Source organism: Coptis chinensis, chromosome 3 (genome assembly GCF_015680905.1).
Source record: "Coptis chinensis isolate HL-2020 chromosome 3, ASM1568090v1, whole genome shotgun sequence".
Lineage (NCBI taxonomy): Eukaryota > Viridiplantae > Streptophyta > Magnoliopsida > Ranunculales > Ranunculaceae > Coptis > Coptis chinensis.
Genome location: NC_141458.1, coordinates 26,189,589 through 26,215,323, shown reverse-complemented (window position 1 = coordinate 26,215,323; position 25,735 = coordinate 26,189,589). Strand labels below are relative to the sequence as shown.

The following is a 25,735-nucleotide window of genomic DNA, read 5'->3' as shown; positions in this document are numbered from 1 at the left end:
AAAATCTGATGTGTCAGTCTCAGAGAAAAAAATGGAGCTAACTTAGGCCACTGGGAGCATTCTCAACTACTCAGTATTCATGGTCTTTGATAAGTGGCCAAGGCGAGTCAGCTATTTAAGCTGTAACTCTGTTCTGCCAACTGCTGCTTTATGGACACGTGTATCAGTTCTAAATATTTTTTTTTTATTTGTTCTCTGAGACAAAAATGTTTGTTCAGTTCTGTCTCTGAATTCTGTCTGTTTGTTCACTATTTATTTTGGTATTTGTTACTGCCGGACCCAATTTGTGTTGGGCAGACTCCAAAAAAAAACGATTATTACAAGTGTGCCATTGGTTTCAAAAAATCCAAAAAAAAAACAATTATTACAAGTATGCCATTTGATTCCCAAAAATTGAATTGAAACCCCAAACTTAAACGACCGACCGCCAGGTGGTTTGGATTAAGTCCCAACGACTTGGCCACACCGTTGGGAATTAGTCCAAACGACCCGGCCAGTGGTTTGGACTAAGTCCCAAACGACAACCACACCGTTTGGGGAATTAGTCAAACGACCCGACACCTGGCCGGTCAAGAAAAAATGAAACTTTGAATTTTTTTTCAAGTTTAAATCCCAAACGACATGGCCACACCGTCGGGTCGAGTCCAAAACGATGTGGCCATGTCGTTTTTATTTGACTTATAAAAATGGCCACACCGCTGGACTTAGAAAAATCCCCAACGATATGGCCACACCGTTTGGACTAAGTCTCCAACGATATGGTCACATCGTTTGGACTTAGTTCAAAATGATGTGGCTATGTCGTTTGGGATTTGAACTTTGAAAAAAAATTCAAAGTTCTGTTTTTTGGGCTCTTGACCGGTGTGGCCAGGTCGTTTGGACCATGGACCAAAATATCGCTGATATATCCGATATATTGCCGATATATATCGGTATTTTAGTACACCGATATCGATATTTCCGACATATATCCACCGAATATAGAACTCTTTTTTTTCCGATATATATCGGAATTTCCGATATACAACTTTATATCGCCAATATAATCGATATATCCGATATTTACAATATATATCGGTTGACTTTTTGACCAGTTTTTAATATAAATTCGATATTCCTAATATATTTCTGATATATTTCCGATATTTCCGATATTATATGTCCGATATATCCGATATTTCCGATATTTTAAATAGTTTGGAATGGTCACCAAAAAAATAGATATATCCGATATATCCGATATATATCGGTTTTTGAGTACACCGATATATTAATCGATATCGATATTTTGGGCCTTGGTTTGGACTAAGTCTCAAACGGTGTGGCCAAGTCGTTTGGGACTTAGTCCACGACGACTGGCCAATCGCGTCGTTTGAATTCAATTTTTTGGGGACCAATGACATACTTGTAATAATTGTTTTTTTTTTAGATTTTTTGAAACCAATGGCATACTTGTAATAATTGTTTTTTTTTTGAGTCCGCCCAACACAAATTGGGGTTGGCAGTTTTGTTGTTGGGCTCTACTACAAAAAAAAGTGAATAGAAAAAAAAAATAATAAAAAAAAATAAGCAAAGATAATTCAAGTGCAAAGCACGTGCTACTAGTATATATATATATATATATCTTAATATTAAAGCTCCCACAAGGGGTATTTTTCGAGCTTCCACAAAATTCCACATTATCTCCTATTAAAACGAAAATTTCTCTCCTATTTGAAAAATGGAAATTCCTCTTCTATTATAACGAGAATTCTTATCCTATGAAAACAAATTATAACACTTCTAATTAAAGCGGAAGTTCTTCTCCTAATAAAACAAAATCTATTTTCTAATTGAAAAAACAGGTTTTTAAAATTTCATTTAAAACAATTTGTTAAAAAATTAAAACGGGTTAGCGACTAAAACGGTAGTCAACTGGTTAGAAAAAAAATCTAAATGTTTTCAAAAGAAATTTCTGCGTATGCTGCCTGCCTAAAGCTAAGTATATATATATATATATATATATATATATATCCGGGGTGGGATAGAGGCACAGTTACTGTAGCCACATTATGGGCACAGTGAATCCAAACCATTGATCTGTAGCAAATCCTATGGACATAGTCTACTCTATATTACCAAATCGAAATAAACGAAATTTCAGAAAAACAAAATTTTGCGAAACAAAAAATCGTGTTTTTCTTCTTCTCCAAAATTAGATCGAAAATTTTTCTACCCTCTTCTCTCCAGAATTCCAAGATTGAGGAGGTTGATTAAGTCTTTTCAATTTAGCCAGTTACATCCGATTTCTGATTTCTTGTTGGTTGTGGTATATTCCTCAGGTTGTAAACAGTTAATGCGCTGTTTAAAGAACCAGTAGATCAAGGAAATTGCTTGTGGGCTTTTCACGTATAGGTTTTAAGTACCCTTTTTCCTTTTGCTGATTGAGATGATGGTTAAATTATACTGCACTTTAGCTGCCAAAGATGTTTGCATTGACTGTGTTTTAGACAACCTACTCTGCAGGCTTACCCCCAATATATCTCTTTTACTGCTTAGTTTCCTTTTGGCCAGGAGGTTTCTTAGCTTTTGTTTTGTTTTGTTTTTTTTTTTGCTGCCTTCTGTTCTAAGTTGCAGTGAATATATTGGAAGTGTTGAATTGTATTGTATGCTCATAAGCTGACGCTGTTTACTATTTTTCTCCTTTATTTAAATGATATTTGCTATCTGACATTGTTAGAAATTAAGTGGTGTTTCCCCTCTTTCAATTGAGTGTGGATTTTGTATGATAAAGTTGACTTGCAATACAAGATATAATTTTTAGATTCCATATATAAGTGCTTACAGAGTTATAGTTTGATCCTAAATTAGTTTATTTTCCAATGTATTGCCAAGAAAAACGTGTCTGATGGTGTTCATCTTGTGCTAGGCCTATCAATGTTGTCTGCTGGAAGCGTGCTATTTGCTTGGAATTCATAGACAAGGTGTGTTGATAAATGAAGCTTACTAGATTCAGTTTGATTTGTAATAGAGCAAGGAGCGACCACCTAGCAACCATAAGTGAAGCTAAAGGTCATTTCTCGAAGTTTTTTTGCTTTGCTTGGTAATGGTTACTGAGGTGGTCAAAGTCCAAGGTGACAATCTACTTCACTACACAATTGAGACAAATACTGATTTGAGTATTCACAATCCAGCCCTTGTCAGTCTCACTCTCAAAAACAACCAGATACCACCATTTTACTTTACATGCTTAGGGACCCAACACAAACCAAGGCTTTCCAACTTCGAACTCCACTTCATCTCCTCCAATCACTATGCTTCTTTTCTTCTGTGTTGCAATGTTTTGACAAACTCAAGTTTGAAATTTTCCTGCACGATTTCCCTTCTTCATTTGTAATATATGGGGGGATTCAAGCAAGCTTGGTTTGTGTGCGTGGACAGGCTTTTAAAAGCCAGAAAGGCGGCATGGAGTAGACTGGAGTGTATATATATGTGTTTAAAAACAAATGTATGAAAAATTCTATTAATAAAATTCGTTCAGAGGCCATTTTAGCATGGGCCGGCACTCTGCCTCTGCGACAGTGGTTCTATCGTCCTATTGTATACAATATACAGGTCATGAAAAGCATCAGTACTTCATTCTTTTTCGGGAACTTCATTGAAATTTCCACAAGTTCTCTTATAAAGAGTTGCTAACAGCCTTCTGCTGCCACATAAGAATGAAGTTTGTGTCAGTTGTTCTTCTTTCTCTGGCGACCCTGATGCTGTCCTAGCTGAACGACAATTTATCAACTGCCAGTTTAAATAATGCCTTGATTTCCAAGATTCCTTCCAAGATCTGACCAGACCTTAATCTTCTCCAAGACCAATATTTAGCATTGGTTTGTTTGTCGATACACTACTCACTACGAGCACAGCCTAAAAATGCAATACTGTGATACAGATGCTTTTGGTCTAAAGATCTCAACAATTCATCACTTTTACTTCTACTTGTCTTTTGGTTTCACTCTTTTATTTCCACTTTTTGATTGGGTTCATGATCATATTACCTGCCAGGCTGATGTTTTAGAATATTACGATCAGACTGTAAACTCGCCCAGTGGTTCCTTCAATATTCCAGCTGTCTTGAGGGTATGTAAACTCACCCAGTGGTTCCTCCTACATTGTATGAAAAGTGCTCATGGGTTATAGGTCAATCTTATTTTGTTCTTCTATATTACTATATGTGTTATTACTTCCCCCGGCATCTATTTTATATTTTCTTAGTTATATGTTTCTGGTGTTGCTTACCTTATTCCAATCAATTCAGTTTAACTTACTTTGGAGTTCAATCTCTCCTACTTTCAGGTACCAAATCTGCTACAGGTTGTCAAGAGAAGAAGAATAAGACAACACCTCAGTCGAAAGAATATATTTTTCCGGGATGCTTTCATTTGTCAGTAAATAAACCAATTAAGCATGTTAAATCTCTTGATTATTTAGTGAAATAATTGAATTGTAGACTGGTGTAGGGTTTGATTGCAATCACTAGTGATACGAAGGTTTCAAAATTTCATTTGATTGTGCTCTCTCACTATGATTACTTCTAAGTAAATATGGATTGTAAATTTTAGGTTTAAGAATTTAAACTGTAATCAGCCCGTTTTTTTATTTTTCGCTGCGCTACTTCAACAGATATTGTTCCTCACGCAAGAGCCTGACTGTTGACCATGTTCTGCCAATTTCACGTGGTGGAGAATGGGAATGGGAATGGGAAAATCTGGTAAAAACCTCATATGTTGCATTTTGAGTAAATTCTTTTGATGGTGGATTTCTAACAGAAAGTTGCTGCTCCTGTGTGGGTTTCATGGCTTAGTTTCTGCTGTTTCAACCTAAGTAAAACATCAGTAACTTTCCTACAGGTTGAAACACTACTTTAATCTTTCATTTGTGACTATGATTTCTAAATCACACAAGATGTATGCTGTAATGATGTAAACAAAGCAAGCATGTCAAGTAGATTTCTGTTTCATTACTTGTTCAGTAGTATGTGGGAGGAAGCATGCAAGTGCTTTTTTTAATGTCCACGCTCAAGAGGGATTCTTCACACTCTTACTTTGTTTACATTTTGCTTTACGTTCTTAACATTTTCCAATAACCTTTCTTTCTATACATTTGTGTGTCCTTGTAGATCACAGCATGTGCAAAATGCAATTCAAGAAAAGGTCAGAAAACTTTGGAGGAAGCAAATATGAAGCTAATTCAGGTTCCGAAGGTAGTTTCCATCTTGATCTTTGTTTACCCATATTGTCTAATGGGAATGGATTACGTTGTTGGTCCTGATAAGAACTAGGCTAATAGTTGTTAATCTTGCAGGCCCCAAAGGACTCAGACATAGTTGCCGTACCACTGACAGCTGCAGCTTTAAAGACCCTGAGAAAAAGAAAAGGTTTGCCTAACGAGTGGCGCCAATACCTAGGGATACCGTCCTCAAAAAAGTCATAACATCAATGGCTATGTGATGATCTGTACATATCAATAGTATGCTGAAATTGTCTTGTCAACCCTTTCTCACTAAGGTCATGACCAAAAGAATACCTTGTAACCTAGTGTATGATAAATCATTTATGTTTACAACAGTATTTCAATTTAATTGAAAAATCACTGTCTTTGTCAAAAGTTGTAATTGGATCTCTTGCACTTTCTTGATAATGAAATGCTGTATTTCTGCAGAAAGGTTATTATAGAGGTTAACAATTCAAAATACAACTTGAAAAATACAGACACAATGATTCAAATATAGATGGGATTAAAGAATTCATTAGAATTACCTGTTGAAGTAGGGAGGTTTCCGGATCCTCTTAAAACGACACTCTGATTCTAACATCACACGACAATCCCAGTTAGACCATGTAACAACAGCAAAATTTGTGTGCTTAATTCCCTTGTCTTCCAACCACTTATCATGCATCAGTAAAGCTTCACTAAGAGGAACGCCTCTTTCTACTTGGCACCACATGCAGTCGTTACAGGATTATTATTAGCATTACAGACTGATGCATCAATAGTATGGTTCAATTATCAGAATGAGCACGATAAGAACTACTGTATGGAATGGGTATTAATAGATCACTCAGACTCATTGTAATCAAAGAGGACAGAATAGCTGATTAAGGGGACAAAACATCTGATATATTGATGACTTGGTAGTCAGTCATCATTTGTGGCCCAACTAAACAAAATAAGTCAGAATATGTAGTGAATTTCAGTTACATGTATTTAATGATTCTGCAACAATGTGAAATTGAAGTAAGATGGCAATTTGTAGAAACTCTATCCTACTCTTAAAAATCATATCATGTTTACTGTTCCACACTTCTGCTTGAGACTGACAATAAACAAGAGCTTCGGAACACAGAGTATCCTTCTATGAAGCAGTGAATACTCCATTGGCAAACTGAAGTATGGCAATCACGTAAAGTCCAAGGGGAACAAAATCAACAGACCCTAATAAATAGATACTGGTTTTAGAAAATCAGAAATGAAGGTCAAGGAACAGAACACTAAAAACTGTAAGCAAAAACTCAACTATCGACAACATTAACAATGAGATCAGTCCTTAGCAGTTCCATAGATAACAGAATGACGTTGATGATGGGAAAATGGCGAACGTGAAGAACATTATCTTAGATTTCCAAGCAATAAACATCCTAATAAAACATTACCACTGCTTTTCCATAAACTATCAATTATTGCAAACACACTTGCTCACCCAGGAAGAATGTTATCATATGTTAGAGCTTCAGCAGCTTCTTGCAAAGCAGCAACAACCGAACTCTGAAACCTCAAATCAGCAAAGCAACAGCAAACATCTATTACGCAAAGTGTGTAGTATATGGGGTGGGATAGAGGCAAACATCTATTCTCGATCTAATTTTGGAGAAGAAGGTAAACACGATTTTTTGTTTATTTCGTGTTTTTTGTTTCGCAAAATTTTGTTTTTCTGAAATTTCGTTTATTTCGATTTGGTAATATAGAGTAGACTATGTCCATAGGATTTGCTACAGATTAATGGTTTGGATTCACTGTGCCCATAATGTGGCTACAGTAACTGTGCCTCTATCCCACCCCACCCCATATATATATATATATATGATATATGCAAGAATGAGCGTAATTTCCGTCTGCAATTCCGGTATCACCTCCAATTTAATCTCGGGTTTTCGCTCCTTCGCTTAAATACTGAAAATTAAAAAGCCTAAAGATGACACAAGCTGTTTGCCAAATGGCATCCACACCTAAAACACATCCTCTGGTCTTCAGCACATAATTCCACTATCAATTCTCTCATATTCTTCTTAAAGTGATCAACTCTTAAACTCATCAGGGTCTGAATAACTGAAACACCCAGTAACCACATTCTTGAACTCTTCAGCTCATCAGGGTCTTCCGAAGATACGTTTAAGTTGTACTTATTCTTAAAAGTAATTGCTTTATTATCACAGCTATACTATTCCAGTTAATTGGTATGAAGTAATTTATTAGCGTAGTCTAAAACTTGTCACTTCATCCACGTACAGTTATTCCACATAGTAGTTCTTCTATAACTTAATTTCAATTTAAAAGCCTTGAATTGCTAAGATCAGATGACCGAGGAGCCAATGATCGAAAGCCTGACCACTAATTCTACCACCTGATTTGGCTGCTCCATCAACTGATCCTTGCGTCAGCACACCGGCAGCCAATGTGACCATGGCCAATTTCGCTAACTGCAATTCTCTTTTACTATTACTGCAAGTAAAAATAAACTTGTCAATGAATTTGGAAACAATTTGGGAATCGAACTTAAAATTACGTACAGGAGTACAGGACTATATATGTTGAAACAATTAGGATTGACAGAAAATTATTGTTGAAGCATCTACGTTCATGTACTCTGAGGATTGAAATGATGGCATTGGTGAGGAAGCTTTGTTGTGATCGATGAAGCAATTGCCATTGTTGTTTCCTGATAAGTTGATCCTAATGTTACATAAAAGTTTTCTTCTTTAGCATTCAAAGAGTGGTCATTGGCTAGAATTTTTGCACACAAGTGGCAGTAAGCTTATCCCCTATATGATTCTCAGCTAGATAGAGGAAATGTCAAGTTTCTCTCTCTGGAGTCTTGACCATATTCACTTGTTCATTCAATTTTCACTGGGGCTTCTAAGCACAGGGCCGAGTCTCTTATAGCCCACAGACTAGGAATTTTTGTTGCAGAGACGTTTATAGTTCAAGTTCAACAACAGTGCTATAGTGTTTTTTTATCTGAGTTTTGAGGCATGAAATGAGCTTGTGTACCATTGGTGTTTAAGTCTGGGCTATTAAATCATTGAGTACTTGCCGAGTAATCACTACTCGTTGCTTAGCCGACCAGACTAACAATTTAATCCCCAATCACAATCGGGTTCAAAAATTCCCCGAGTACTCGGCCGATTAGCCAAGATTAGTCGAGTAATTGTGTTCACTATTTCAACTATTTCAATGTTAACATAAAACTCGACATTTCGCCTATTCGATTAATCCTCGATTCCGTAAAGTTCTACACTTTAATCATATTTTTTTTAGTTGATTGAATGTTTTAATTGTTTATTGATTGATTGGGTTTTTAATTGGCTCCATTATGTTGGTATTTTAAAGTTAAATATATTTAATAAATATTTGTAAAGAAATATAGTGTTATGAAAAATTGCCAGATTAATGTCGATTAATCCCCGACCGATTACACCTACTCGCTCTTCAAATGAGTAGCGACCGAGTAGCTATTTAACTGCACAGGTTTAAATATTTTTTAATTTTATTATTGAACATGTTAACTTGTTGACTTGTCCTATTCAATAGGAGATTTTAAGCTCATGTGGAAAATTCAACCATATAGTTTTATCCATTAACACCACCTTTACATAAGAAAAGACCAATGAACGAAGGATCTTGGTGGATTTGAACCACCACTGCATTGGGATACATGAAGACGCAATCTCCCAAGTGCTCTACCATTTGAGCTAAAGATCCATTGGGTGTTAGTTTTACTTAAACATGCTTATACTAACCTTTCTAGACCTATTATGAACGTTAACCGTCGAACATGGTTCAACCTAACTCCTGGTATGACATTCCTTGATGGATCATGGATGAAAATCCCTGATTCAATCACAATACAAGTGAGTTGAACCTAGCTTCCTGCTAGACCCACACACTAAATTTAATCAGATGAGTTACAAGATATGTAACTAACAAAACCAAAGAATCTCAACTATTACATTCACAACTAAGCTAAGCATAAACGCTTAAAATATTACAAAGACCGCAAATAAACTTACCTATATTGCCGTTAGTGAAGCTATCAAAGAATTCAGATTCACCATGTTCAGAATGAGAAAAGGTAGATTCCGATGGTTATTGCAAAAAATATGTAGACTACCTGCTCACACTCAAACCACCCCACCACACTCACACCTACCAGCAGCACCAACACACACTCATACTAGCATCCTAACATACACCTGATCACTACCAGCAGCACACCCACACTCACATACACCTGCACCACTACCAGCAGCACCATTATGCACCAGTCCACACACTGCACACCACTGCACCAACAGCACACACACTACCCACCTGCACCTACATACCAGCAGCACCAGCACACACACACACACACACACACACACACACACACACTACCTGCACCAGAATGAAAAAGGAGATAACACACTACCAGCACACACACACACACACCCCTACAGCATTAGCACCATCCGAAACACTGCCACCTGCACACACACACCACCTAAACACACGATGCCAAATCGATATACAAATCAAAATTCCATGGACTAATATGGTTGGATTTTGCACTGGCTAATCCTCATTTTCTGAATTATTACAGTAGACACAAGTGGTCTAAAATTACTTATAAAAAAAAAGTGGTCTAAAATTAAATAACAAATACATATAACAATCAGGAGTCACAGAGGAAATGCATACATACGGCTATTTCATGAGTCTACCATAAATTTAAAACTTGAGGCACTGCCTCAATGCCTTAGCTGATAGCCTGTTACAATCACTACCTGAATGTTTGCACGACTCAACTTGCAAGTTCTTTGCTAATAATAAGTTGCCTTGCTATTTCAAGCATATTTTTCTAATAACTAGTATTTATAGCTCATAATGTTCCATGTTTCTCATCACCACCAACACATTACTTGCTACAATTAGTATTACTAAGTAGTAGACACCAGCACCACTACACTACACTATCTGCCACCACACTAACATACACACACCACACTACCACCACTCACTAAGATAAGAATTCAGTAAACATAAATTCAATTTGATAAAAGAAAAATTACACTCTAAGATAAGAATTCAGTAAACATAAATTCGATTCAAATTCAGTAAACATTATTCGATGCAAATTCAGTAAACATTATTCGATGCAATTTCGGAAAAATTGCACTCTAACAATTCAGTAAACATAATTCAATTCAAATTCAATAAACATAATTCCATTCAATTATTCAAATCAGGAACAAAATTATTCAAATCAGGAATACATAAACAACTGCAAGCACCGAGCGAACAATTATTCAAAGAACTAAAATTAATCCTTAAATTGAAAAAAAAAAATCATGAAACTACCAAACTGAAATCACAGTAACAATACATTTATTAACACTAGTATTAACAGAAATTGGGGCTCTAAATTTCGTACCTGATTGCTAGAGAGAAATAGATAACCAATGAGAATCCACTGTGTGTGAGAGAGAGAGAGAGAGCAAATAAGTTTAGGGGGAAAGGTGGATTTGTATTTTCCTTCTATTTGCCGGCAAATGTGTTTTGGGTTTCCCAAGTGCCCAAGTGCCCTTAAAAATGGCAACCTTCTAGTGGAAAATAGTGTTTGCCAACCACATTTGCCGCTAAACAAACACAGCCTAGGGCCTGCTTGATAAAAATTCCCATTTGCTGGGAAAATAAATTAATTGCAAATAATTTCCCACTTAAAAATTTGCCGGACAAATATCTAGTGGGAAAATTTTATTTTGTCGTTGCTTGTTTGCACAATTTGCGTCAACTAGCAAATGTTGGCAAATGTCATTTGCTAGTTTTGCCGCTGCTTGAACACAAAAATTTCCATCAGCAAATAATTTTAAAATATTTTATTTTAATCTGTATTAAAATAAAATAATTCACATATAACAGTTTAAGAGTTAACAATAGTTTCATTACTAGGTCTACCATTCTCATAGCACATAAAACCTTGATCCAAAACCAAACAAAACAACCTGGAAAATCCGGCAGTGCCTTCCTCCCTGTTATTCGGGTCTCATCTCCCCAAAGATATGGCGTACGCTGAGGGGGGCTCCTTTGAGTCTCACCGGACTTCATTCTACTCCGGCTGGGAGAAGGTAACCTTTTCTTTGCATTCAAGTATCTTTCTTCCATCTCTCTGAGTATTCTAACTTCTGTTCCTTCTTCCAGATGAGTTTGGATATCTCCTTCATGATTTGCGGCCTATTTGGGGCCAGGGCACGGATCGATGAGCTGGATAAGGAAGTCGCCCATCTAGAACAGAAGAATGCGGCCGCGGAACTAGACAAGCTCAGGGCCCAAAACGAGCTTAAAACTACAGAGGCCGCCCACCTTGCTTATATGGACAAGGTTAATGACCGCTTGAGTAACCAGCGCGAGACCCTTCAAGAGAAGCACGCCGCCGCTCTGGACTCCCTCTCTCAGAAGCATCAGGAGGATGTATCAGCTCTCCTTAAACAACATGAGGCCGATATGGACGAGCTCCGGGACAGCTTTCGGGCCCAAGCCGAGAAGAGGGTGGCCAAGAAGGTCAAGGAGGAGTTTGACCGGCTCACCAAAGAAGGCCATCTCCTTCTTGAAGCCCCTGTCGCTGCTCCTATATCTGAGGTCGCTGTGCCAATTCAGGACTCCACCTCTGACGGGAAAGAGGCCTCTAAGTTGGTAGCCGAGGCGATAGACGCGGCTGCGGATGAAGTCCTAGAAGAAGCCGCCGAGTCCGTGATCCGCGAAAGTATTGTGTCTTGAAAATAGCTTGTTTATGTCTTGGCTAGGCTTCTTTTGATGCTACTTTGTCATACTCTTTATGCTACATTTTGTCATATTTTCACCCCCACCAGTTGGGATGTTCATATTATGTTTTGCTTGTTTGCCCTGATTGTTTCTGTCGACCCTCTTACTCGTATATGGATTCAGCAATAACTGGTCCTTATTAGTGTATTCACCCCCATTGGTTGGGAATATTTGATTTGCTTGCCCCACGCCCAGACCAGGCCTCCGCCACTCTCTCTACCTCTGGCAGGCACTCTGCCTGCGGCGCGTGGAAGCCTCTTCGCTTCCGTTTGCCCCTATCCCACATAGGTCCGGGGCAACTCCTCTCACCCCGGCCTTGTGAGACCTCATCTTCGTGTGGCAACTCTTTTTGCCCTACTAAAGTTTGGACCTCTCGTCCTTGGAGGGCTCACCCCCTCCCTTCCCTTCACTCTGAGGGGCAATGAAAACTCATGCAATAATACCTAATTCAAAAGTGCTACGGTTTTATATATGTACAAATAGCTCATGCCATTTTCAGTTTCTCTCATTACATTTACTCGTGAAATTTTTTCAGCAACCTTACATTCCACGGCCCATCCACCGCTGTGCCCTCCACAGTTTGTAACCTGCAGGTGCCTGTTACCCCCACCTCGACCACCACGTAAGGCCCCTCCCATGTCAGACCCAACTTCCCCTCGCTTGCTTTCTTGGTGCTGGGGGTCACCCGCCGAAGAACCTTGTCTCCCACCTTAAATCTCCTCACTCTCAGCTTCTTGTTGTACTGCCTTTGCAGGCGGTGGTGATATTCTTCTAGCTTGATGCACGCTGTGTCTCTCCTTTCTTCTGCTAGGTTCATGTCTCTGGCCAGAATGCCCCAGTTTGACCCATCCTGCACAGCCGAGGTCCTAGTGGTTGCCGCCACCATTTCTGTCGGTATCACGGCCTCTACTCCATACGCCAATGAAAAAGGGGTCTCCTTGGTCGAGGTTCGTGGGGTTGTCCGATAGGCCCAAAGCACCCGATTTAGCTCATCGGCCCAGGACCCCTTCTTGCCCTCCAGTTTCCTCTTGAGATTGTTAAGTATGGTTTTGTTAGAGGACTCCGCCTGTCCATTTCCCTCGGGGTTGTATGGGGCCGAGAATCCTGTTTGATGTGATACGCTTGCGAAAACTCCTAACCCTTGATCCCGTGGAACCGGGTTCCATTATCCGTAATGATAGAATAGGGCAAACCGAAACGGCATATGATGTTTTCCCCACAAGAACTTGATCACTTGCACCTCTTTCACTCGCTGCAATGGTACGGCCGATCCACTTTGTAAAATAGTCCATCGCGCCAATAAGAATCTCCTTTTACCGCGGGCCATGGGCGTGGTCCCACTATGTCAAGGGCCCACATCGCGAATGGCCACGGGCTAGACACCTTGTCGCGGCCGCGGCTCTGCCGGGCCAATATCAACCGAGAAAACCTCGACACTTCTCACATTTTTGGCAAATTCCACGGCATCTCTTTTTTCATGTGAGGCCGTATAACCTCGTATCTTGTTGTCCCGCCTGGCCAAAGTGGCTCCCACAATCCCCTTTGTGCAACTCATTGAGCACCTCTTGAGCCGGTTTAAACCCAAGCATCTTAACAAAGGCCCATTGAAATTCCTCCGATATAATAATTCCTCCCACCAGGCGTGTACCTTCGAGATGTCCGCTCCAACCTCCGCCTTTCTGCGACAAATCCCTCCCCCCAAAACCGCTTGATAGGCACCACCCATCCTTCTTCACCCTCCGCGGTATTCATCACTCCTAATGCTTCCTCGGTACTTGGCTTGTCCAACTTCCTCACTTCGAGGGTCCTTTCTTCGGTCCCTGGCATGGCAGCGGCTACATAAGCCAGAGCATCTGCGTGGCGATTCTCCCCTCGGTTCAAATGTACAAAGCGGATTTGCGCGAACTTCGATGCCCAGCTTCGCAGGACTCCCAAATATCTTGCCATCCTGGGACATCTCGCCGCGAGCCCCCCATTTGCCTGGCACACTACCAAATTGGAGTCGGCGTATATAGTGAGTTCCTTCACCCCCAGGCCTTCTGCCATTCTCATGCCGGCGATTACCGCCTCATACTCCGTTTCGTTGTTGGATGCTGCGAAACCCAATTTCATTGTCGACTCTAGCTTTGTTGTTGTGGCGTGACCAATACTACACCAATTCATTTGCCCGATCCGTTCTTGCGACCATCAAAAAACACTTCTCCAACCGTTTCTTTAGTCCCATGGGTTCAAGCTATCCAGTTCCTCTTCCCTCTCCGGTTCCAAAACCATCTCCTCCCCCCATGTAGGGTCCTTTGCGGGGAACTCCGCCAAGAACTCCGCCACTGCCTGAGCCTTCTCTGCCGTCCTAACCTGATATTGGATCTCATACGAACTTAGCATCACGACCCATTTCAACATTCTTCCTGACTTCTCTGCTCTCAAAGCCTGCTTAAGAGGCAAGTTCGTGACCACGATCACTGCGTGGGCTTCAAAATAGGGCTTCAGCTTCAGAGCAGAAAATATCAAGGCGAGGGCGTACTTCTCCACCCGACTGTATCTGGTTTCTGCATCCATCAACGTCTTACTCTGAAAGTACACTGGTCTTTTTATCTTATCCATTACTCGAACGAGGACCGAGCTGATTGCATAATCTGTGAACCCCAGGTACAAATACAACTTTTCTTCCTCTTCGGGTCGCGACAACAACGGTGTACCCTCTAAATACCTTTTAAGCCCCTGGAATGCCTATTCACATTCTGCCTTTCATGTGAAATCTGTGGTGTTTCTCAATAGTCTGTACAGCGGCCAACATTTGTCCGATGATTTCGAGATGAACCTGTTGAGAGCTGCGACCCTTCCAGCCAACCGCTGCACCTCCTTCACTGTCTTTGGTGATGGCATCTCCACCAATGATCTTATCTGCTCTGGGTTGGCCTCTATTCCTCGCTGTGTCACAATATACCCCATAAATTTCCCTGTGGTAACTCCAAATGTGCACTTCTCGGGATTGAGTTTCAAATTGTGTGTTCGCGATTATCAAATGTCTCCTCCAACCCTTCCAAGTGCTCCCCGTTTCGACATACTCTTCTCCCCATATCATCGATGTATATCTCAATGCCTTTTCGGATTTTGCCCTTGAACATCTTCTCTCCCAAGCGCTGGAATGTGGCTCCTGCATTTTTTAATCCAAATGGCATTCTAGTATAGCAGTATGTGCCCCCTTCCACTACGAAGGAGGTTTTTTCCTAATCCGGTCCATACATTGCCACCTGATTGTACCCCATAGACGCATCCATAAATGAGAACATGCTGAACCCCGCAGTCCTGTCCACCAACTCATCCACTCGCGGCATCGGATAACTGTCCTTCGGACACTCTAGATTTACGTCCGTGAAGTCCACACACATCCGAACCTTTCCATTTTTCTTCGGGACCGCGACCACGTTGGACAACCAGTCTGTGAATTCCACCTCTCTTATTATCCCCGCACCCTTTAGCCTTGCAACCTCTTCTCGGATTCCTTCTGCATATTTGGGTCTCATGCCTCTCATCTTCTGTCTCAATGGCTTCGCGTCCTCCCTCATGTGCAGGCGATGACATGCAAACTCCGGATCTAAACCAGTGACATCCTCTATCCCCCATGCAAAGACGTCTTTGTTCTTCACCAAGCATTGCACCAACTTACCCTTCCATTCTTCTGTAAGACTCGACCCTATCGATGTGAACTTCTCCTCTTCGCCCTCTCCTAAGTTTATTATTTCTATCTCGTCTAAAGTTTTTGGAGCCGTCGCGACCTCCTCCCCCTCCTCCACGGCCCCACACTGTAGTTGCTATGCCGGCCTCTTCCTAGAGCTCGTCGACTCCTCTTCTGGTCTGCGGGACATCCTTTTGATTGTATTCTGGTGACTGTTCTTGGATGTCACCTGATCTTCGTGGACCTCATATGTTCCCGTTGGGGTAGGGAATCGGATAACTTGATAGTAAGTCGACGGCACCGCCCTCATCTCATGTATCCATCTCCTCCCCAGGATCGCGTTGTATTGGGAGTTGGAGTCGACCACCATGAACCTTGAGAACACTGTCACGGGCCCCGTTGTTACTGGCAGCAGAAGTTCCCCCATAGGCTCTGTAACACTTCCATTGAATCCATACAAACTTGTCCGCGGAGGTCTCAGTTGCCCCGGGTTGATCCCCATCTCCTCCAGAGCTCCTCTGAATAGCAAATCCACGGTGCTACCACAGTCTATCAGGACCCTTTTGACCACATAATTGCCCATTGCTACTGTAATAACCAACGCATCCTCGTGTGGCGTATCTACACCTCGGAGGTCTGCCTTAGAGAATGTAATTTTCTCCTCCCCGCTCATTAACTCTGCTCTACATCTCTGCCTTCTGTGGGATTCGTTGACCTGCTGAATACTCACCGTCCTCCTGACCTTATCCTGGTGGGCATTGTGACTCAACGCTTCCCCGCTGAAAATCACATTTATGGTTCCCAATATTCGCCTCTCGCTGGCGGCCCGGCTCGATCCCACCGAGTTTCCCCTACGAATTCCCTCGATCCCTTTCTATTAACCTCTGGACTAACCATTTCAAGGCATAACAATCATTGATTTCGTGATTGCGCACCTGGTGATACTCACAGTATGGCTTGTTGGGCATTTCGGCCGGAATGGTTCGCGCCCTTCATATCCCTGCACATTTTTAATCAGTGGCAGTATCTCACTCAACGGTCTCGCCAACGGGGCATGTTCCACCTCGCGGTATGGCTTCCGCTCCCTTTGCTCTCTCCGCGCTATCTCCCTTCCTCTTTCCGGCCTTGAGGATCGTCCCATGTACCCTCCCCCTTCTCGGTCACTTCCCTCTGTCTTTTTGCGTTCACCCCCTTTCTCTACCGCCGATACTGTCTTGGCTCCTTTCTTCAACTCCTTCTGCATGGTGTCTTCATATCTAATATACTTCTTTACCCGCGGATATAACTCGTGCAATGTCGCAATCTCGTTCTTCGCCATGGACTGATGGACCGTTGTTCCAGGTCGCAGCCCCCTTTCGAATGCTATTACCGCTGTCCTCTCATCCAAATTCTCTACCTTTAGGGTCTCTGCCTTGAAGCGACATAGATACTCTTTGACCGATTCTGCAGATCTCTGTCTATCGTTAAATAAAGCCGCGATGTCCACAACCCTCCTCTTCTGATGTATAAAGTGGTCAACAAATGCCTGCTCTAACTCTTGGAAATTGGTTATGCTCTTTGAAGGCAGCCGATAGTACCAGTTGGAAGCCCCACCCTTAAGACTGGCCGGGAACATCATGCACCGCAGACCATCATACCTCGCCTCTTGCCAGAGAGGCATCTGCTGTCTAAAGTGATGGATGTGATCTGTCGGGTCACCCGTTCTGTCATATCTCTCGAATCTCGGCTGATTGAAGCGTTTTGGTACCAACGAAGTCCATATCGCATCTGCAAGCGGGTTGCGATTCAGCCCCGCCACCACTTGACTGGCCGTGCCCGTTTGGACCCTTGTTTCTTGAAGATTCGCCACTCGGTCACTGTTAATCATTTGTTGGACTTGTTCAACCGTTAACTCGGTCACCGGATTGTCTACTAGGGTCGGTCCCTGTTCCTCTTCGTCCTCCACTTTTTCATTCTCCGCTTCCTCCCTTGTTTCTTCCCCGGTCTCCTCCTCCATCCTCTCCCTCTCTCGTCTCAGCTCCTCATTTTCCTCCCTTAGCCTTCCAATCTCTTCCCGCATAAGCCACGCTTCTTCTTCTGCTCTTTCCTCCTCTCGTCCTTCCCCTTCTTCTACCACCCGCCTTCCTCATCCGTTGCTCGGGACCCTTATCTTTCGGGGCCTACCCACCGCCTTCTTTGGTGCCATTTCTACTTTGTTTTCCCCACAGATGGCGCCAAATGTTACAACCCTGTTTCTATTACAGGCACTATTCCCTAGCTCTTAGGCACTATTCTCCTTCTCCGCCCTACTCACTCCCCTTTCTTTCTCTTCTTCGCTCCCCTTTTCTCTAGGTTTTCCTTCTCTGGATTAATGAATTCCTCCTCCTTTTCTCTCTCCCCCACTATTTCTCTTTATATCTTTCTTTCCACCCATCATGGCCCTCCATCTTGCGGTCCTCTTAGCTCCATGTGTAGGGTTTCCGTACCGCGACCACACACTGTCACCCCGATCCGGTGGATCGCGGACTTTTGCGTTATGTTGACCCGGCACATCTCACTATTGATATCCCGGTGTTGCATCCTGCCACTACAGACATGGATACCCAAACTTGCTAAAAAGAAAGTTTAAACCCCAATGTTTGATTAAGGGTATAGTTTGTTACCCATCTATGCATTTTTTTTTTCATTTTTATATCCTCTAGTTTTGAAAACTATGGAGAGATGTTTTAAGATAGTCATACTCAAAAAGCTGTGATTTTTAATGATAGTTTTTTAAAGCAAACCATAACTGGTGATCTCAGGCAACTTTCGTGTCGGCTCTTTATTGAATCCAATCCACTCATACTGTGGCTTCAGTTATCTGTGTTGGGGTATTTACTGCGCAAGACATAATGGAATGATTTAGTTGATTGGACACTAGTGGGTGGTGGAACTAGGTCTCTTTGGTGGATTTTGGTAGTTCTAGTTAAAATAGGATGGAACCAATGCTCTGTTCTGATTGTTGTAGGTACCTTATCTTTGTCTGAATGTATTTGATGGTTGATGTGATGATATGTTAGTGAGCAAGGGACAATTGGTATCTATATGGTTTAAGCTGAGGCAGAAAGTGCATGGTGATATTGGCAACCTTTAGTAACATATAATTGATCCTCAAACCGCCTTTAGAAAAATGGAGATTGCGTACTTCTAAGGGTTGGTCTATGTGGAATCCATTGCCCATTTTATTTTTTTGGAAAATCACATCACCATTGATGTATCAGGAATCATCTATTATAAGAACGGAGAAAAACAACTATTTTGAGAAAGAAATGTAAAATAAAGAAAAAGAATATTGTATACTCGCTCCATAGGATTACACTTACTCAAATGACGAGTAAAAAGTATTTTACAAAGAATATGCGAGATATACGTGGACTAAGGTTTCGACACTTACAACCACGTACACACTCCAAGAGGAGGGCCCGATTACCTTAATGATGCATGGAGTGCATCGAGAAAACATAATGTGTCTTTTATAGTTAAGACTATATGTGGGGTCGTTTTAAGTCAGATTCTCTAAGACTATGCATAAGACGGATGATATGCTGTTAACTATACACTAATAGTCTAAATAGTTGGGAATCTTTATAGAAAAACACATGAAAGCATTTACCCACAAACAGAATGAAATGATGTAGTTGGAGAGTAAGATGCAAAATGGTAAGATATATGCAGAATAATAAGAGAATGTTTGTGTACTGATAAGCACCCAAAAGTGTATTTTAAACCCCTTAATAATATTTTACTTAGGCCAATTATGTTTATAATAAATGAGAGTTAGTACTGTTTACGTGTTTTTGTGCATTTTAGGACTTGAAGTTAATTATGTGACTAAAAACACCACTTTTGCATGGAAAACGAGTCAAGATGATTGTTGAGAAAGTTCTATTTTTAAAGCCCAAGAATCATGGAGAAAAGCCTTTTTCAAACCCAGTCCAAGCTGGAAAGTCAAAGTCAATATGGGTAGAAAGAGAACAGAAAAGTCAATAGAACTTCAACAGGCCATATCTTTGGACTCGAACCTCCGAATTGGGCCTATTTATGTCCAAATGACTGGCTCGGAATCAGCTTTCCAATAGATCCGACCTTGACCCAATTAGAGCTGTAAAACTGGATGAAAAGGGTACGAAAGTAATTTCTAACAATTGTGGCCTCTTTAGACTTGACCTAATGAACTTTGGGCTCACATTAGAGGCCCAATATCTCCCTTTTTGTCCCTTGCACGAAAATGTAACCCTAACCATCTCCTATATAAAGAGGGTTAAGGCTAAACTTAAACATCTCTCTTACATCTTTTCTTTTCTCAACCCTTTAGTTAATAATTAGTTTAGTTTAGTTTTAACTAGGTTTACTTTTCTTTAGTTTAGAATAATGTTAGTTTGTAGCCACCATTAATTCCCATCAATAAAAAGCCTTGTTTTTCAATTCAATTGTCTTTTCAATTATGTCTTCTTATTATTGCTTTAGTATAATGATTCCTATGACACAAGGCTAAACCTCCATTAGGGGAGGTTTATGAAGCCATGTGAGGATGAGTAGCTATTAGTTTTTATTGTTTTGCATAAAAGAATTCAAGTTCTTTGTTATGAGTAACTAGAGATAGAGCTCATAACGGAGAACTAGAGTACCAAAGAGATTTGTGGTGGAGCTACACTCTCATGCTAGTGAAATCTCGATCCGAGAGGACTTGGTCTTCACTAGGGATTAACACAAGCGATTCGATACTAACTAATAATTAATCGAATTGCATGGCGGATTAAAGCCTTTCTAATATCTTCTCTTGTCATTTAAATTCACTGTTTTCACCCTTAAATATACTATTTTGACTCTCACTAGTAAAGCATATTTCCAATCTAAACTTACATCCAAGTAGCAACTAGAGTGGTACGAACACGACTACTCCTCATTATTTCTACGATATTGAGGGTATTATATTTACTGTTTTTCCATCATATATCTATTGTTCACGCATCTCTAATCTACTGTTCACCAATCTATTTAAATTATATATTATCAATGGTGCCGCTTGCCATCTAGTTCATTTACATTATGCATGTTTAGGTTGAAAATTGTTTTTACTATTCAAGAAAAAATACTGTAATTCACTGATCGCAATTTCTTCGAATTTTTCTGCTACTGTAAGGGAGCATACGAGTTGTTCAACCAACTCTCTACACTCCCGTGACCTGACCCAAAAAATTTCACCTTACTATTTCTACTTAAGAGCGTGTGCACGCCTCATTTTTGCCTTCGCTGAGCGCGACCCACACCTTTCTTTAACTCGCGCACCACGCCCAATTTGCCCTATTTCTAAGCGCGCACGCACTCTAGGTTAAATACAATAACTCAAAATTTTTAATATTATTTGCAATATTATCTCAAGAGTACATTACAGTACTCGTATGTTAAAAATTATAAAATTTTAAAAATTATTTTTCTTCATTCTAAACGGTGTCTAGCAAGCTGAAAGAATTTGGGGTTCTCTAATTAAGGAACGTGCACGCACGAACAACCTCCCTCAAATTCTTAAGTGACCTGGCTATTGGTTTGATTCAAAAATACAAAAAAATTAATTAATTTTAGTTAAATTAGTAAGCCCACTCACTACCTGTTTCACAAGCCTGACATCCAGGCTGGACACGAAGCGCATAGTACCTTAAACCTTATTCTTAAACGTTAACATTAATAAGGTTAATCTTTTTATTGGGCTTCACAATCCACACCGGGTACCAGGACCAATACTCGTATAATTGTTTAAGTAACATAAGCGTGCTTCAAGGCTGTTGAAGTTGCTATTTATACGCTCTAGGTAACATCTCTATACATCTTCGAATTAACTTTCAGAGAATTCTATTTATAGAAATAATCAGGCTATTTTTGCATGCTTGTTAGGACTTGCCAATTAGACTTAAAACTTGCATGAGATTAAGATATGGTACTGATAAATGTAAAAATGATAATTCTACTCACGAATAAATGATGAAATTCAAATGAAAGTAAAACTAAAACTTTACAAAGACTATTTATCAAAGATTTATTATATTATCGAATCTATCGAAATAGAGTGGAGTAAAAGATTCGTTCCACTCCTAGTTCTTTAGCATTCAATGTTTTCTACAACTGCGAGTCTATCCAAAGTTAATGAGAGTAATGGTGGGAATTTATACTACGATGCAAAATTTAACTAACAAGATATGCTAATTCAAACTACGAAAATGCTAAATTGACTATATAATAAGGAATTAGGGGGGATTGATTCCACCTTAACTCGACTTAATCATCTAACAAAGATTTGTCGTGATCCAAATTTCAATGCTTTCACATATCAAAATGGTAATTCTAATCCCTAGTTGTTCATGGTAATCTCTACCAACTAACATCTAGCATGTGAAACAATCAAACCCATTCTCATGGTGAACTAATCGTTTTCTAGAATGGAATGGAAAATCATAACTATTCTACGTTAACACAAATCAAACTTCATCAAGGCTTCTTCAATCCTCTCTAATGGAGGTTTAGCCTAGAATCATTATGCTATCATTTCCCAATGAAATTAAACAAGACATCAATAAAAGATTGTAAATTTACTTATTTCAATTCAAATGAAAATCTAATTATGCAGGAATCGATTGAAACTAACAATGATAATAACTAAATCTAGGAATCGAAATTACAATGATTAATGAAATGAAACTATATTATCAAGAACTAAATTACTTTATTAATCTAATGAATAAATAACAATTGATTCAGTAATCTAAATTAAAACAAGGTATGAAAATTAATTAATTTAATTGAATCCAAAAATCTAGATCTAAACTATTCTGTAATGGCTACTTTCTATCTAAACTAAGTATCTCTTAAGAGCTAAGTCTTGTGTATGTAAATGGAGGAGACCAGATCCACATTTTCGTGCATAGGCTGAGGAGCTATGTTTTGGGCCGGAAAATCGAGCCCAAAGCCCAATTTCTTCAGTCTATAGAGCTCTTTTCAGCTGGCTTTGACTTCAATAGACTTTTCGTCCACTTCTAGTCCTTTGATTGAGTCAAGGTTTAGACCATTGGAAAGCGCTTTCCGATCCGATCGTTTCGACATAAGGTACGCCCAATTTCGAGGCCTAAGTCTAAAGATACGGTCTTCGGAAGTTCTGCTGACTTTTGTGTGCTGTTTCTGCCCGCATTGACTTTGACTTTTCAGCTTTTGACCGGGCTTTACAAAGCTTTTTCTCCTTGAACCTTGGCCTTTAATCACATAACTTCTTAGCAACCAACCCTTGCTCCTTTATCTCGCCAAAGTGGCACAGTTCTGCACATAATTGACTTCAATGCCTGAAATACATAAAAACACGTAATCGGCATTAACTCTTATTTATTACTCGCATAATTGGTCTAAAAGTATTATTGTTAAGGGGTTAAAACTACAGTTTTGGGCTCTTATCAAACCACCATCAAATAGCATTTTGCTTGTCCTCAAGCAAATATGAGAAATTATCATAAGTGACCAAAAATGGAGTTCTAACTAATCTCATTTCGCCGAGTGCGATTGCATTAACCATATGCAACAAGGCCTTCAACCACTAGGAATTCCCTAGTGGACGAGTTATAGCCTCATGAGAGTTTTCTAGTGAAGATACTCACAAACTTCATCTATATTACAACGACTAAGAAATAAAACTATTGTTTCCTTATTTATGCTCCCAATTATCTATATATCTCACTAGCAATGAATACAGAATAGTCAAGTCGAAACCTAAACTAATATATGCATAATAATCAATCATCTACGAATAAACATATATACAATGAGTAATATTATGAAATGCACTAGCAGGTCCGTTTATGAAAACTCGGAATAACGTCCTTAAGTAGGTCCTCACATAAATGTCAAGACAAAAAAACCACTCGATTTTTTCCGCTCAAGTTTAAGCTACTCCGATTATGTAGTGGGCACACTTTACTTTACAATCTCAATGACACACAAGGAAGCCGGAGTCGATCAAACGCATCTGCCACTTACTATCACACTAACCTATTACTAATTGAGCTAGAGATCTTTATTAGGTGTTGCGGGGATTAAGAGATGGTTTAAGAAGGAAGGAAATGGATATTCAAAAAAGACAAGTCTGAGATAATAGAGGCTTCATATTATGTAACTAGAGAAAACCTCGTTCTTTACTTTTGCTTCTACACTTTGTTTCCATCCTTAGCCATATTTTTCTTTTTCTTTGGCTTTTGACTCCTTTGATTCTATTTTTGGAGTTCTAACTCTTTATTTTCTTTTTCTTTTATTTGGATGGAAACTTACTTTTCTCATCTGAAGCGACTAGCAAATTCTTGATTTCAAAGGTCTTTCTCTTTTCTATTCTTCATCTCTATTCTCAGACTTATTCAAAGAATTGGGTAGGTTGATTTTTTTTTATTTTGTTTTGTTTTGTAACTGGGTAAAGGATTTGCAATTTATGAAAGGCTAAAGAAAGGCTCAGAGGGGCGACTAGCGGAAAATAATTCATAGGTTTGAATTTCTGGCTATATCGATCCAAAGAGGGCCTAAATTCTCGCTTAGGATATGGTATAGTGATCAAGCAAGTGGACGTGTGATTTCTCTATCCGGATTTTACTTCTCCCTTGTGTCATTTCTCAAATGTTCACTCATATAAGGCTTTAGGCTATATTCTCACAGGATTTGTAGAATAAATACTCTAGCCTAGATTTCAAAAACTTACTGCCAACAATCATAGATACTCATGTAACATATTTATAGATAGATGCAAGACTTATTACCTACATATTAACTTAAGTTTCTAAAAACTATTCTAATGCAAAAGCTACATGAGATTTCTAGATTATCAAGGGCTTAGAGAAGGAAAACAATACTAATATTCCTAAGTGTACAACATAAACTTTTTATTAATATTTTTAAATTTTTTGAATTTTTCACTAGAAAACAAGTGCACATTATACATATCTATATCCTAACAGATGTCTTAATTACACGTGTTTCTATACCCCAAAAACAAGAAGCATGCTTTGTCCTCAAAGTATTTAAATAAATAGGGTAGAGAAATACCATGGAAACGCGTGAAATTTTGGAACATCTGCAAAACAAGGTTAAAACATACTAATATAGAAAATGAAAACTGACGCAACTCGATATGAGTTCCACTCGTTATGGGGTTAACAAGAATCAAATTGCTTGGGACATAAGCAGACACTAACTGAAATAAAAACTAACCTTAACTCCCATTTAAGCGTCATCCTCCTCTTCAAAGAGATGAGGTTCCTTCGCATCCTGCCATGCCATGATAACTTGCCAAGCCCGTAGCCGTGTGTCATCAACTTGTGCTAACCTGTCGAGTGTTACTATGTCTGATGGGGTGTAAGGGGCAACCAAATGAGGTTGCACCTGCCATCCTAGCCAAGTTATTACTCGAAATGAGCAAACCACCCAATTGGTGGGTCTCATGACTTCAACCCTTTTCTAATCCGTGAACTGGGTATAGAATTCAGGTAGACACCTGAGCATGATGCGACAAACCAAAACAGGCATAAGAAGATACTTATGCCTCATGCTTTGGGCTCTCTTAAGACTAGCCACTAATACTCGGGGAATGTCATATCAACGACGTACCTCAGCTAAAGCAAGGAAAACGTCACCAGCGGTACTATTTGCAGAGGTAAACTGCCAATCCCCTAAAATATTCATTAGGATGAATAACATCGTGGTGCCTACATTTAGGGATAGGCTACCAAGGGCTATGTTGTAATGCCCTTGGTCCATTATACGAAATACCCCTCCCCCATAATACTCATGGAAATATATATAGTCATAGAGGTATGCATTATCGGTCATATATCCCCACGTGTGAATAGGATCAGGTATTGGTATTCCCGAAACTAACGCTACCACATACTTATTGAATTCTAGTGGCGTGTC

General features: G+C 39.8%; 1 protein-coding gene and 1 long non-coding RNA gene across 2 annotated transcripts; one reads left to right on the top strand and one right to left on the bottom strand.

Annotated features, from left to right (window-relative positions):
* Positions 1 to 79: 79 nt before the first annotated feature.
* On the top strand, positions 80 to 5,694 carry LOC147508883 (uncharacterized). Its single transcript, XM_086597647.1, has 8 exons — positions 80 to 102; positions 2,351 to 2,401; positions 2,909 to 2,963; positions 4,036 to 4,110; positions 4,327 to 4,418; positions 4,654 to 4,741; positions 5,150 to 5,233; positions 5,335 to 5,694. Exons 1-8 carry the CDS (start codon positions 80 to 82, stop codon positions 5,461 to 5,463), a joined length of 597 nt encoding a protein of 198 aa, XP_086453773.1. The 3' UTR covers positions 5,464 to 5,694.
* A 1,777-nt stretch (positions 5,695 to 7,471) lies between these two features.
* LOC147508882 (uncharacterized) lies at positions 7,472 to 11,372 on the bottom strand. The gene is made up of 3 exons (XR_015216455.1): positions 9,318 to 11,372; positions 9,048 to 9,177; positions 7,472 to 7,749 (listed from the first exon to the last, which is right to left on the bottom strand). It is a non-coding gene; the product is annotated as an uncharacterized LOC147508882 (long non-coding RNA).
* Positions 11,373 to 25,735: the final 14,363 nt, after the last annotated feature.

Excerpts from the sequence above, each read along its gene's own strand:
- LOC147508883 (XM_086597647.1), top strand. The coding sequence starts at position 80 with ATGGTCTTTGATAAGTGGCCAAG. Across the intron at positions 4,419-4,653 it reads CGGGATGCTTTCATTTGTCA|ATATTGTTCCTCACGCAAGA; the intron begins GTAAATAAACCA and ends CTACTTCAACAG. Across the intron at positions 4,742-5,149 it reads AATGGGAATGGGAAAATCTG|ATCACAGCATGTGCAAAATG; the intron begins GTAAAAACCTCA and ends GTGTCCTTGTAG.